General features: G+C 41.8%; 1 protein-coding gene across 2 annotated transcripts in view; it reads right to left on the bottom strand.

Annotated features, from left to right (window-relative positions):
* Positions 1-13372, bottom strand: part of SLC25A21 (solute carrier family 25 member 21) — a 277654-nt gene that overhangs the window by 77495 nt on the left and 186787 nt on the right. For both annotated transcript variants that reach the window (XM_035109126.3, XM_035109135.3), the window contains exon 3: positions 11042-11125. In XM_035109126.3, the coding sequence (XP_034965017.1) occupies positions 11042-11125 (84 nt within the window). The remainder of the gene's footprint in view (positions 1-11041; positions 11126-13372) is intronic.

Below are 13372 nucleotides of genomic sequence, written 5' to 3' on the forward strand. Positions count from 1 at the left end.
AGCTCCTCAGAGATTGTGTCTTTGTACTGCCCAGCATATGTTGAGGATGGAAAGATCCTTAGAAGACACTGGGAAATGCTTATTTCATATTTCAGTTATTGAAGCTTCTAAAAACCTTATTTATTACTAGCATTTATGTTATTCCTTTCTATCAAAGATAATCCAGGCAGGTAACAATAATACAGCAGAAAAGGATTAGGGAATCTTTGCCCGTTGCTGAACTATAACTCTCACAACACCCCTAGCAAGCATGGTCAACAGCAAGGGGTGATGGGATTTGTAGTTCAGCTACATGTTGTCAGAGACTGTGCTGAGGAGGGCTGCACTGAGGAGGAATGGTGGGAGCCTCCTGCTCCCCCTGCTCCTGATCCGGATCCTGAATCTTCCCAGGAGCAGGAGGACAGTATAGATTTCAAACAGCAGTTTGCAGAGGGACATAGTTCAGAAGGCAGAAGCTGGGAAATACTGGATGGGGAACAGCTAGGAGAAGAAACACTGGGGGAGAGAGAGTTAACAGATTCACTGTCTTTGGAAAGCATTAATCTGCTCAGCCCAAGGTCATGAAGAGCTGATAAGGTGGCAGCACAGAAAGCACAGTGGTTATGAGCTCAGGTTACAAGATGTGGTAGTGACATGGGTGACTAGGGAGGAAGTGGGAGAAACCCTCAATTGGGAGCACCACCATTCCTGGGAAATGGATTCTTTGTTCTCATGCTGTGATCATTAAAGTTTCTAACTGGTAAGAAGACTCCTTTTCCTTTGTTCTGCTTTAAAAAAAGATAAAGGACCCCTGACATTTAAGTCCAGTTGCGAACGACTCTGGGGTTGCGGCGATCATCTCTCTTTACTGGCCGAGGGAACTGACGTTTGTCCACAGACAGTTTTCCTGGGTCATGTGGCCAGCATGACTAAGCCACTTCTGGCAAAACCAGAGCAGCACACGGAAACACCATTTACCTTCCCGCCAGAGCGGTACCTATTTATCTACTTGCACTTTGACGTGCTTTTGAACTGCTAGGTTGGCAGGAGCTGGGACCGAGCAATGGGAGCTCACCCCGTCGCGGGCCTTCCGATTGGCAAGCCCTAGGCTCCATGGTTTAGACTACAGCGTGTTCTGCTTATCTACTGCCAAATGGGAGAGGAAGCCGATTCCCTGAAGTCTGACACATGTAGAAGATGAATGGTTCCCTACGCCTGCAATAGAACATCAAATGGTTTAAAAATAAAAGCCATGAGCACAATCCGATATTGCATGATGGACTTCTGTTTGCTCTTCCACAAGCTCCCAGTCCTCCAGATCAGATTTTAAGAGTGTGTGGGGGATTGTGTGGGGGAAGAAAGGAAGGCAAAATCATGTTGTGCAAGTGGAAGGCCATTCTATTCACTATGGGCAGCACTGGATACAAACTATTCCATTCATTCTTATCCAGGATCCAAAGGGGTGCACACACAACTTCCACATACACGCCCAAGCATTCTCACCCACCCACCTCCAATGCAAACCCTTCAGACCTCTTTAAAACTCCTCTGACCTAATCACAAAAATTGTGATCCAATGGGATGAGGGGCAGACAAAGGAAAACCCAGGGCAAACATCATGAATGCAACATGCAGTATTTAATAATCTGCAGCTTACACCTAATCTCTTACTGCCTTGGAAATTTGGGGGAGCTGAAAGAACTAGTGGGATGGGGTATAATTTTCTGCAAAGCTAAACTGGTGGCGGGAGAGTGCATAGGGTTGCCAGACCACAATCGGAGGTGCTTCCAGACTGTGGTTATTTTTGGATGGCATTCAATCACATACTTGCCAACTCAGATTGTGCAATTATTATAGTTGGTTGGGAGATCTTGAACAACAAATCCACTTCTCTCCCCAGAAATGGACTTTTCATGATATGGCAAGCATTGTGAAAATGCGAGATAGCACTTGCTTTGATGCGACGTCATCTAACCTCTTCGCAAGCGTACCAGGATGCATGCTAATTAAACTGTCTAATCTCCCTGCAAACAATTCAGGTTGAATGCTCAATAAACAGATCATCCAGAAGCACTCCTGTAGAGCACCGATACATCCTTAACAGCTCCAAAGTACTGAAAGGTGGGATAGCCATTGCTTCTACCATTCCACTCTTCCCTCCAAACCCTTTGTCCCCTCTCTCAATAGAAGCTGAACAAAACAAGAGTCCTGCTTCTTCCAGTAGGTAGGAATGGGATTTTGTGTGAATAGATCATGGGAGGAGCAAGGTGGGAGAAGCCCTAGTTGGGCTCCACCAGCAATTGCTGCTCCAGAGTGTTGACAGTCTCGTGGATGGTTCCAACTGCCTGTCCTAACCATCAGAAAGTATGTGTTTTCTCTCTCTCTTTCCAGCCGTGTGAAATCTAACCTATTCTCCTAGAGGCAAAATGCTGATGCCAGATGTAACCTTGTTTCGGAAAACTTTAAAAGTGGCAATGCCTAGATAAAAGGGCAATCTCAGAGCTGATTAGGATACCTTTCTGATTCCAGCACAGAGATACCAAAGACAAAAAGACACACTCAGTATCTTGTCAGCATAAATGAATGTGCACTCACTCAAATTTACATTTTTCTCAGCAACATGCTGCTCTCTTTTATTGGGAGATACGTGGCAGTTTAAGGATACATCCCCAAACTGACCAGAGACATGCACATTTTATAGCTGGGTATCTTATAAAACAAAAAACAGCACAAGAAGTACTCCTCAGAGGATCAGGTTTCAAAATACCCACCAGATATTAGCTCCTTCTCAGCAAGATAGTACGGTACAATGGCAGGAGCCATGCCAAAAAATGAGCCAGAGAATTCTGTGAGCATTGCAGAAGATACTTGCAGTGTTTTCTCATTCCAGGAAGGAATGAGGTGGGTGTTACTGCGGGAGGTTTGGTGTGCATGCATGTGTATGCTCTGCTTGAATCGTCCAGCTGTGCATGATACGGTTGGCATGGTAAAACATGACTTATGGGTCAGATATGCGCCCCCAAATTCCTTAATCCCGCTTATTAACCTTCAGTTCTGAACAGACACAGGTGGTTCTCCCTCCGCCTCCAAAGGAATTGTGAAAATAATAGTATATTTCCTCTAAAGGTCTGTGGGCTTCAATTACTCTTTGAATAGGTTTTTTAGCTGTTTCTTGGCTAAAGGAAGGAAAACGATTGCTAATTTAAAAAATCTGGCAGCGTTTACAATTATTTTGGAAACAAAAGTTAATGAAATTAGGCAAATGAAATGATTAACATTAAGAGAGAAAGTGCAGGCCACAGAACTCCCTCCCCCACTGGTATTATATTTTATTAGCTCTAGGAACACATGCTGCATTTGACCAAATGTCATGTGCTATATCCTAATGATATTTTTGGCCATAGCAGAGGAGAGCATGGGATGGGAAGGAGACAAGGAGTGTTGTCCTAGAAAATATAGCTCAGGCAGTAGAGCATGAGCCTCTTAATCTCAGGGTCATGGGTTCGAGCCCCACATTGGGCAAAAGATTTCTGCATTGCAGAGGGTTGGACTAGATGACCCTCGGGGTCTCTTCCAACTTCACAATTCTGTGATTCTATGATTTCAAAATGCCATAGGCTCACTAGAATTAGAGCCTTTGAAATAGGGTGATGTGGAAATCATAAAAGCATAAAATAAATCTGGTATTTTCCTTTTTAAAAAAAAAAAACCACACACATTAAAGCAAAAGGAAAGAAAAAAAGCCAAATGAGTGCTGAAATCTCAAAGGGCTGCAAATAATGATAGTTTATATTTTATTTTTGCACACGGCTTCATTTTTATGAGACAGGTCAGATGGGAAGTACTGTCAACATGGTATTTATCAGCTAGAGGAGGAGAAAAAACTGCAGCTGCATGTTCCTGGCATCTGATCAAGGCTTGATGACCACATATTTCAACATACCTTTCAATTATGAACATGGCAGAAAGACCATTTGCTATACAAAAAGAAAATTCTGCAGCTCAGAGCCATAGCCTATTAAGTTTGCTTGATTACTAAAGCTGGTGATTTCTACAATTGCTACAACAAGTGACAAAATCTGGCCAAGATAACATATGGCTTAATGGTTATTTACAAATAATAATAATAATAATAATAATAATAATAATAATAATAATAATAATCAGCCCAGAGCATAGGGACCCTACCTGGCCTTCCAAATCCTATACATATCCCCTGATATTGTTTTTTAACTGTTAACTAAGTACTGCCAAGAAGAGCTTCACCATATAATCTTATGGCTGATTTTATAGAAAGGGACTCAAACTTCTAGTCCAATCTTGCGGTTGTTAGTGTCTTTCTTTAACCCTTTCCTGTCTAATATGGTTTTAAAAACAAATGTGCATAATCAACATATGTAAATGATTAATGGTTGTTTCTACTCTCTTCAGGAAGGGGCTACCTTCATGCTTAACTCCATAATCAGTTATTCTGAGCCATTAATATGGCTTCCTTCTCCAAAGCAATCATTTGTTGTTGTTTAGTCATTTAGTCGTGTCTGACTCTTCGTGACCCCATGGACCATAGCACACCAGGCACTCCTGTCTTGCACTGCCTCCTGCAGCTTGGTCAAACTCATGTTGGTAGCTTCGAGAACACTGTCCAACCATCTCGTCCTCTGCCATCCCCTTCTCCTTGTGCCCTCAATCTTTCCCAACATCAGGGTCCTTTCCAGGGAATCTTCTCTTCTCATGAGGTGGCCAAAGTATTGGAGCCTCAGCTAAAGCAATCATAGACCTCAAATATAAAATCCAGGAAAGCAAGAATATTAATTCCTGTACCATCTACTCATATGAGAAGAAGAGAAGACTCCCTGGAAAAGACCCTGATGTTGGGAAAGATTGAGGGCACAAGGAGAAGGGGACGACAGAGGACAAGATGGTTGGACAGTGTTCTCGAAGCTACAAACATGAGTTTGACCAAACTACGGGAGGCAGTGCAAGACAGGAGTGCCTGGCGTGCTATGGTCCATGGGGTCACGAAGAGTCGGACACGACTAAACGACTAAACAACAACAACAACTTCTTCTTCTTCTTCTACTACTACTCATATGGCCAGAACAAGGAATTGGAGATCATTTCATGTGGTCACATCTCAACACACTGGCATGCACTGATGATCCTTCTGAACCAGTTGCTTGACAGGAATTGCACCCTGAGGAAGCTTGCTTCTTTGTAGGTCTACTTTACAAATGCTTGATAGGCAAAAAAATCACTTATCCAAACACAAGGAATTGGTATCCAAACCTTGCTATACGCACCGCAAATTCAGATATTCCAACAGAAAGTGTTTCATTGATCTGCCTGTGGTTGAAGGTAGCACAACTATGAATGAACCTTCTCTGCTGGACTTCTGAGCTCTGTCACCCTCCTGGGTAATTTTCAGTTCTATGATCCCATTAATTGGGAACCTCTCAAAGAGACAAACCCTATGTTTAATGGTTCCTTTTACACTATTTCAGCACAACTTGTGAATGTTTATTCAACCAAAAATGCTTTTATTTTTAACAACTGCTGCTTCACTTCGCTTTCTTTTCTCCCGCAAAGCAGGTGCGCGCCTGGTTAATATAGCTGGTGCACGCCACATCCATGACCTTTTTGTGCCTCCGTCAAGCCACCTGGAAAAACTGGGTAATGTTTTTGCATTTTAAGTGTCTGGTTAATTAGCATGCACATGCAGTAAAGTCTGGCTAAAAGGGGCTAATGTCAAAGGAAACTTATCTGCCAGTGGGGTTAGGGAAGGAAAGTCCTGTAGAGGCTGGTCATGAGCGTTCTCGTTCTTTGTAGTGGTCAGAGTTTCCTGGCCTAATTGCATTTTTTCTAAGAAACAAAAATGTTGATCTTTCTCTTAACTGGCTTAGAGTTGCTTTTACTTTACATTTTGTACTTGGGCACAGATAGCCAAATAAAATATCATATGCATAATAAGTGAGTTTTGAAGTGCACACCTGTGTAGAAAAGTCTACTTTCTCTCTTTAAAACCTGCACAAAGGTCACATGGGAAAGGATTGGAAGTACTTTAAAACAAACTCTTTATTTTAGAGGGGGGTTTTGGCTACATTTTAAAAATTAAAAAATAACACAATCCCTCTTATGTGGCACACAGTTTAGAACAACGGAGTACATAAATTAACAAATAAACATCAAGGAAAGAAGTAAAAGAAGCAATTGCTGCAAATATACATGTTTCTAAGCATCCTTTTACATTAGTGAAAAAGTAACTTAAGATGTTGCCCCAAAACTTTTCCTGGGGAGCTGAAACAATCTTTAGAAGAGGTATGGGAAATCTGTGATCCTCCAGATGTTGTTGGACTACAACTCCCATCATCCCTGACTAGGGGCTGATGGGAACTGGATTCAAACAATACCTAGAGAGCCACAGACTCCTTTAGAAAGAAAGAAAAAGATAAACCACAGAATAAAAGTTTGTTTCATAACATAAAAATTATTCTTTGTCCATTTAGTGATGCAGAAACTTCCATGTGCTTCGAATGATGTTGCCCCCAATCTGTGTTCTGTTTATTTGTTGGTCTATCTTATCTAATTGTTCAAATAACTGTCAAAATTTCAAGAGGAAGTTCTGTTTTGAATTGAGCCAATGTTAAATTTTGCAACTGAAACTGATAAAAGGCAAGGATCAGGATTTTACACTGACTACTATAGGCTTGGGATGTGGGTGGCACTGTGGGTTAAACCACAGAGCTTGCTGATCAGAAGGCCAGTGGTTTGAATCCCCGTGATGGGGTGAGCTCCCGTTGTTCGGTCCCAGCTCTTGCCAACCTAGCAGTTCGAAAGCACCTCAAAGTGCAAGTAGAGAAATAGGTACCGCTCCAGCGGGAAGGTAAATGCCGTTTCTGTGCACTGCTCTGGTTCGCCAGAAGCGGCTTAGTCATGCTGGCCACATGACCTGTAAGCTGTATGCCGGCTCCCTTGGCCAATAATGCGAGATGAGCGCCGCAACCCCAGAGTCGGTCACGGTACCTTTACCTTTAATAGGGCTTAAGGCTCTATTAATATTTTTATACCTGACTAACATTGTCAAAGGCAAGCCCACACAATCATTTCCTCTTTTTAAATCTATGCTAAATAGATGTTGGAGTAAAAACATTATTTTAATTTATTAAAACAAGGGATTATGGAGTACCACTGAACACAAACCAACAGTTCTAGGAACCAAGCCAGTGATGTTTTCAAGCCTTGGGAGAAGGAAGCTGTGGAAACACAGAGTTTGCCTAACCAAATTCTACCCTGGAAACTTCATAATCCAACCTCTGGAAGAAGAAAAGACTATGACAGAATCTAGCGGCCAACCCCATTAACTATGAACCTCCAAATCTGGTTCATTGTGGAACTTTACTGTCCTATGTCTCTTTGACTACTGTAGCTTATGGTGAGATTTCTGAGACGAAAATTCTCTCAGGTGCCTCAGTTGTTTAAAGCAAATGCTGTTATGAAATATTCAGATTAGACAAGCAAATATGGCAGCCAAATATAAAATAATCTGAGGCTTATTTAAATTGTCATCACCTGATGTTATGTACTAAGCTTGGATCCTAGAACAATAGGCAAGTAGGGTCCTAGAATGCAACAAATGATTGGCTTGCAGGAGAAGACCAATCAGGCTCCAGGAAGAAGTTAATCAGCCTATTAGGCTGGTAGGATCATAGAATGCAACAACTGATTGGCCTGCAGGAAAAGACCAATCAGGCTCCAGGAGGGAAGCAGAATCTGTCAATCAGACGGGACTCATTGTGTAAATAATGTATATAAAACCTAGAGGTTTGGGGGGGCATTTCATTCACTTTTTTACAAGCTACAATAAAGAGCATGAAGTCACTACAGGACTCCTAGTATATTTCACCTGGCATTGCAAAAAGTTCCCTAAAGAAGAAGGTTTAAACCAATTTCCTAAATTCCAAATAAGGTTGCTAAACAGGCTTCCCTATAGCAGAAATTCCACATGTTGAAGCCATCCTGCTCCTCACAGCCTCATAACCGACTCAATTCAAATTTCATGTTGGATTTTATGGTGGCAGTCTTAATGAAAATAAACAGCCTCATGATGAGAGCACAGTTTGTAACTAGTAAGGTGTAGCCTTAACTTGAATTGTTCAAAAAGCAGCGCTTAATATTACAGCTCACAATGTCTCTTAAAGTAACCTTCTTTAGCAAGCATTTGAATGAAAGCACACAAGGGCTGCCCTCTTTCCCTCTACTGAGAGCACCAAGATTTGAAAAAGAAAACAAAATTCTTCATGCTTTCTTCTTGTCAACACTACGACCTGCCTGTGGCTGAGTCTCAGATTCCTGATCAGCTCTCACTCAGCCTAACACCAGTACAAAAGTTTTCACTTATTGTTTGGCAGCGGCTAAGCTCACCAAAGGGCCTGCAATGAGTAAGAAAGTGCTCACCAGAAAAAGCCGATGTCTGCTGCATTAAAAGAGTAAGTGTTACATTCACTAATCTTTGGTGTTGACAGAGAAAAGTCTAGGAGCAGATGCTTTTCAAAAGGTTATTGTCCTCTTATTCCATACTAAGATTTAGCAAGTTATTTTTATATTGTTTTAAGAGACTGCCTGTTATTACCAATGTGAAAAATAGCTTGCCCGAAGTCATTTTTCAAGCCAACAAATCATGGTGGTAAGAGGAATATTTTATGCCCTGGGGGTATGTTTGAAAATGATAGAGGTTATGAAACAAGCTTAGAAATATCTCTGAAACAAGGTTGCAATGTGGTACACATTCAGGCCCTGATTTACGTGTGACGTGGCCTACTGTACCTGTGCAAGTGTTCATCACAATAATGTAATGTCCAAATATGGACCTATATATGACTGGGAGAGGCCACCGAGACCATATAACAACGGTCCTGAAAGACCTACATTGGCTCCCACCAATACGTTTCCGAGCACAATTCAAAGTGTTGGTGCTGACCTTTAAAGCATTAAATGGCCATGGTCCAGTATACCTGAGGGAGTGTCTCCATCCCCTTCGTTCAGCCTGGACACTGAAGTCCAGCTCTGAGGGCCTTCTGGCAGTTCCCTCACTCCGAGAAGTGAGGTTACAGGGAACCAGGTAGGGGGCCTTCTCAGTAGTGGCACCTGCCCTGTGGAACACCCTCCCACCAGATATCAAGGAAATAAACAACTATCTGATTTTTATAAGACATCTGAAGTCAACCCTGTTTAGAGAAGTTTTTAATGTTTGATGTTTTTAATATTCTGTTGGGAGCCGAGCAGAGTGGCTGGGGAAACCCAGCCACATGGACGGGGTATTATTATTATTATTATTATTATTATTATTATTATTATTACAACAGTAGCATGCCAGCAATAACAAACACAGGACGCTGCCTTATACCAAGTCACACCATCGGTCCCTCTAGCTCAATATTGTCTACCTTTCCTGGAAGTGTCTCTCAAGACATGAAACACTTCTAGTCCTACTTGTAGGTGATGGGGATCGAACCTGAGATCCTCTGTTTGCAACGCAGATGCTCTGCCACTGACCTATGTGGGCATGCCAGTGAAAGTCTATTGCAATGCGTGAGAGTCTAAGCTACAGCATTCTCAATAAATGGCTACTTAAGCACCCACAGTGAAGGAGAGTCCACCATCATCCTAGATCATTGGTTCCATTGTGAAACTGCTCCTTCTTGCTAAAGGTTTTGTCTAATGATACCATGGTGCTTTTTCCAGTCTCAGGAAATAATGTTTTGCTAGTCCAAAGGATGTGCTGCTAGTTGCCTGGAAGCAGCCACTATTGCTCCTGGACATGAAGGAAAATGGCTCGGAACCATGGTAAGTCTGAATGTTAGGGAACATTTTTTTAAGGGACAGGTTATTTGTTATTTTTAAGCAGACCTACTAGAAATGTATTCAGGAAAACATGTCTTCTATGTAAAGTAAATGAAACAAAACGTTATCATTATCTTTCTTGCACTAAAACTCCAAAAAAAAAGTTTTTATGTTTCCTACCTACCATACACCAGCTTTCCCTTTGTGTCAGCATTACCTCACGCACCTGTACTGCATAAAACTTGACATTCAATAACAGTTAATGAAATAAGATCAGTTTCATAGTTACTTAGGAAATATTCTAAACACTTCAACCCCAGTCACATAAAAACTTAGACACATGCTAAATTTTACATTCCAGGAGTTACATACTCAGCTGGTGAAGAAAAACACTAATTGATACAAAAGGGCCTAGTATTGTTTTTCCACCATGCTGCAAATTCACAGATCACCCAATATTGACAAGAGGTACTAGCCATTGGTGGTTTTGCCTTAGCAGAAAACACTTCAGCTTGGCCAAGTCAGGGCATCTGATCTTCCCAGATCCTCAAACACTATTAAGCCAACTTCCTCCCCCAAAAGCTGCCTCTAAGGAAGATGATGTTCTTGAAATATTGTTTTATATATATTATAGTTTGTTTGTCACAGCACTGAATGGAAGATGGAAGATGGCAGGATCCCCAAGCTCAGCGGAGAGCTGGCTTCAAGCACTAGGCCTGTAGGCAGACCAACTCTGCATTACAAAATGTCTGCAAACATGACATGAAGGTTGGCAACATTAATCCCACTGTGTGGTAATCCCTTGCAGACGACCGTAATTCCTGGAGACAGGTCATATATCCACAACCGTGATCAGAGGAGGAATGACTATTGGGAGAAGCGCAGAAAGAAGAAATACCATGTGGCAGCAAAACCTTCGTCTCCCTTCTTGGTCTCTATAGCCACAGCTGATGCTGTAACCCTCCAATGGTTTGACTTTACCCTCGAAGGTATACTCTTCCATTGTTTGGTGAGATGGACGGATTCTACCACAAACTTGTAATTTATTGTTTAGATGTCTATTTTGTTTATATTGATCATCATTTTGATATTGTCAGTTACTCTGACTTTCCTTTCAAAAGTTACAAATATTACATGAAACAAAACAACGATATTAAAATAAGTTATTGTTTTAAAAACTTTTAAAAAGTGAGATCATAAATAAAACAATTGTCTTTGTCCTTACCCTTCTGTCCGGAATATGGTCCTAAAGCTGTCTCCCAGGCTCTTGTATCTGGCTGGATCAGTGTTTCCTCTTTGAATTTGGAACCTATAAAAAGCAGTCCATGATAGGACAAAAGCAATAGAAGGGTTTAAAAAGACAAATTTGACTTCAGAGATTCCACCCATACTCTTCTTCAACATTATCATATGTAACTATTTTTTATTTACACCAGCTTTTAAATTGGCTGAGTTTTCTGAAATAACCATTACAGTGGTACCTCGGTTTATGAACACAATTGGTTCCGGAAGTCTGTTCATAAACTGAAGCGTTCATAAACTGAAGCGAACTTTCCCATTGAAAGTAATGGAAAGTGGATTAATCCGTTCCAGATGGGTCCGCGGAGTACTTAAACTGAAGCGTTCATAAACTGAAGCATGGGTGTAATTGGTTCCGGAAGTCTGTTCATAAACTGAAGCGTTCATAAACTGAAGCGAACTTTCCCATTGAAAGTAATGGAAAATGAATTAATCCGTTCCAGATGGGTCCGCGGCGTTCATAAACCGAAAATTCATAAACCGAGGTGTTCATAAACCGAGGTTCCACTGTATTCCCATTGTGCAGAATGGAGGAACTGTGAAACCATTCATGTTTCTTGTCACTCTGATCACGATATCCCTTTTTAAATCCCCACATGGGCTTCCTGTCCAGTCCTGGATCCAACACAAACTGATTGTCCTTAGCTTCAGCGCCCCCCACAATCTTGTAGCACCCCATATCTTTTCTAGTGTTATCTATTGATAAATTGATAAATATCTGTGTCCATCACTCTTTCAGCTCCACTACTCTCAGCCATCTAAAGGTCTTCTGCTCCCTCAGAGCTTTGCTGTCCTATAACACTTGAAAATGCCTCACAGAACATCAATATGCTTTCTTCAAATCACTTCAAAAGACCCACCTTTTCCATAAAGCCTTTGGCATAACCTCCTAGTTCTCATGCTCTAATGAGAGTCTAATCAACTCCTGTAATGCTTCTAGCTTGTCTGGATGGAGGACCAAGAGTGGTGTGTGTGTTTAGAAATTAGTCAGTGGGGAGCGGGTGATACTGTGGTCTAAACCAATGAGCCTCTTGGGCTTGCTGATTGGAAGATTGGCAGTTCGAAAGCACGCCAGCGGAAGTTGATAAATAGGTACTGCTGCGGCTGGAAGGTAAACGGTGTTTCCGTGCGCTCTGCTTTCCGTGGTGGTGTTCTGTTGCACCAGAAGCGGTTTAGTCATCCTGGCCACATGACCTGGACAAACGCCAGCTCCTTTAGCCTGAAGCGAGACGAGGGCCGCAACCCCATAGTAGCCCTGATTGGACTTAACCGTCAGGAGTCCTTTACCTTTTACCTTAGAAATTAGCCTACTCTACAAAGGTTACATTTATGTTTCTTGCTCTGCCCAATTTTGCCTCTGGCCCCACTAATCAGTGGAATGTGGACCACAGAAGGTTACTCTAAAGGGAATGAGACCCTTGGACTGAAACAAGCCCGCCCCCCACTCCCCATGGTGATGTGGAAAGCCAGCCCTTTTGCATTTGGGATCCCTCCTGTGCTTTCTGCTGAGTGGCGCCCTGGGCTTCTCCCCCCCAAGTCCTACGCTGATGGCACCGCTGTACTCACTTCATATAGCTGTCAGCTGCTGGTAGTGCGTGGGGTGGGAAATATACAGCTTGATGAGTTTTCCCAAGTTTAAGCTGCTACTCAACTAGATGAACATGAGATTTGCTTCAGCAACCTACTATCTTTTAATTCTATCACATTAAGGTTCATTGATCTCCATTATTTCTACCCATGTGTAGATTACATTTATCTCCATAGCATGATCTAAAGCACACACCAATTTGCACACAGAGACTATCCTGTTCTCTTCTGTGTTAGGGAAAGGTCTGCAAGGAGGGCTGCTGTGTTTTACTTGACGCTTCTAGAGTGTGAGAAGATAACATAACAATTCCATAAGGAATTTGCAAAAGACTGGAAACATTTTAAGGAACTCTTTCTCAACATCTGCGATGAAAACTTGATTTTTTAATAGTGTTTATTTTATTCTTTAGTCTTCGGTAGTTTTTTTTCAAAGAAAAAATTAATGGCCGCGAATGAGGAAACATTAGGTAATTAAAAGTACCATACATTTCAACAGGTGAAATTTGCAATGCAAACCTCTGCAAGTCTACTCAAAAGAAAACCCCACAGAACTCAATGGGACTTACTTCAAGGTAAATATGTATAGAACAGGAGTCCTACTGAAAGTAATGGGCCTTAAAGGTACATAATTTGGGCCGGATGGTGTCCACTGTTTCCAAAGTAGTTTTTT

The sequence above is a fragment of the Zootoca vivipara genome, chromosome 1 (genome assembly GCF_965207765.1).
Source record: "Zootoca vivipara chromosome 1, rZooViv2.hap1.1, whole genome shotgun sequence".
NCBI classification, from domain to species: Eukaryota; Metazoa; Chordata; class Lepidosauria; order Squamata; family Lacertidae; genus Zootoca; species Zootoca vivipara.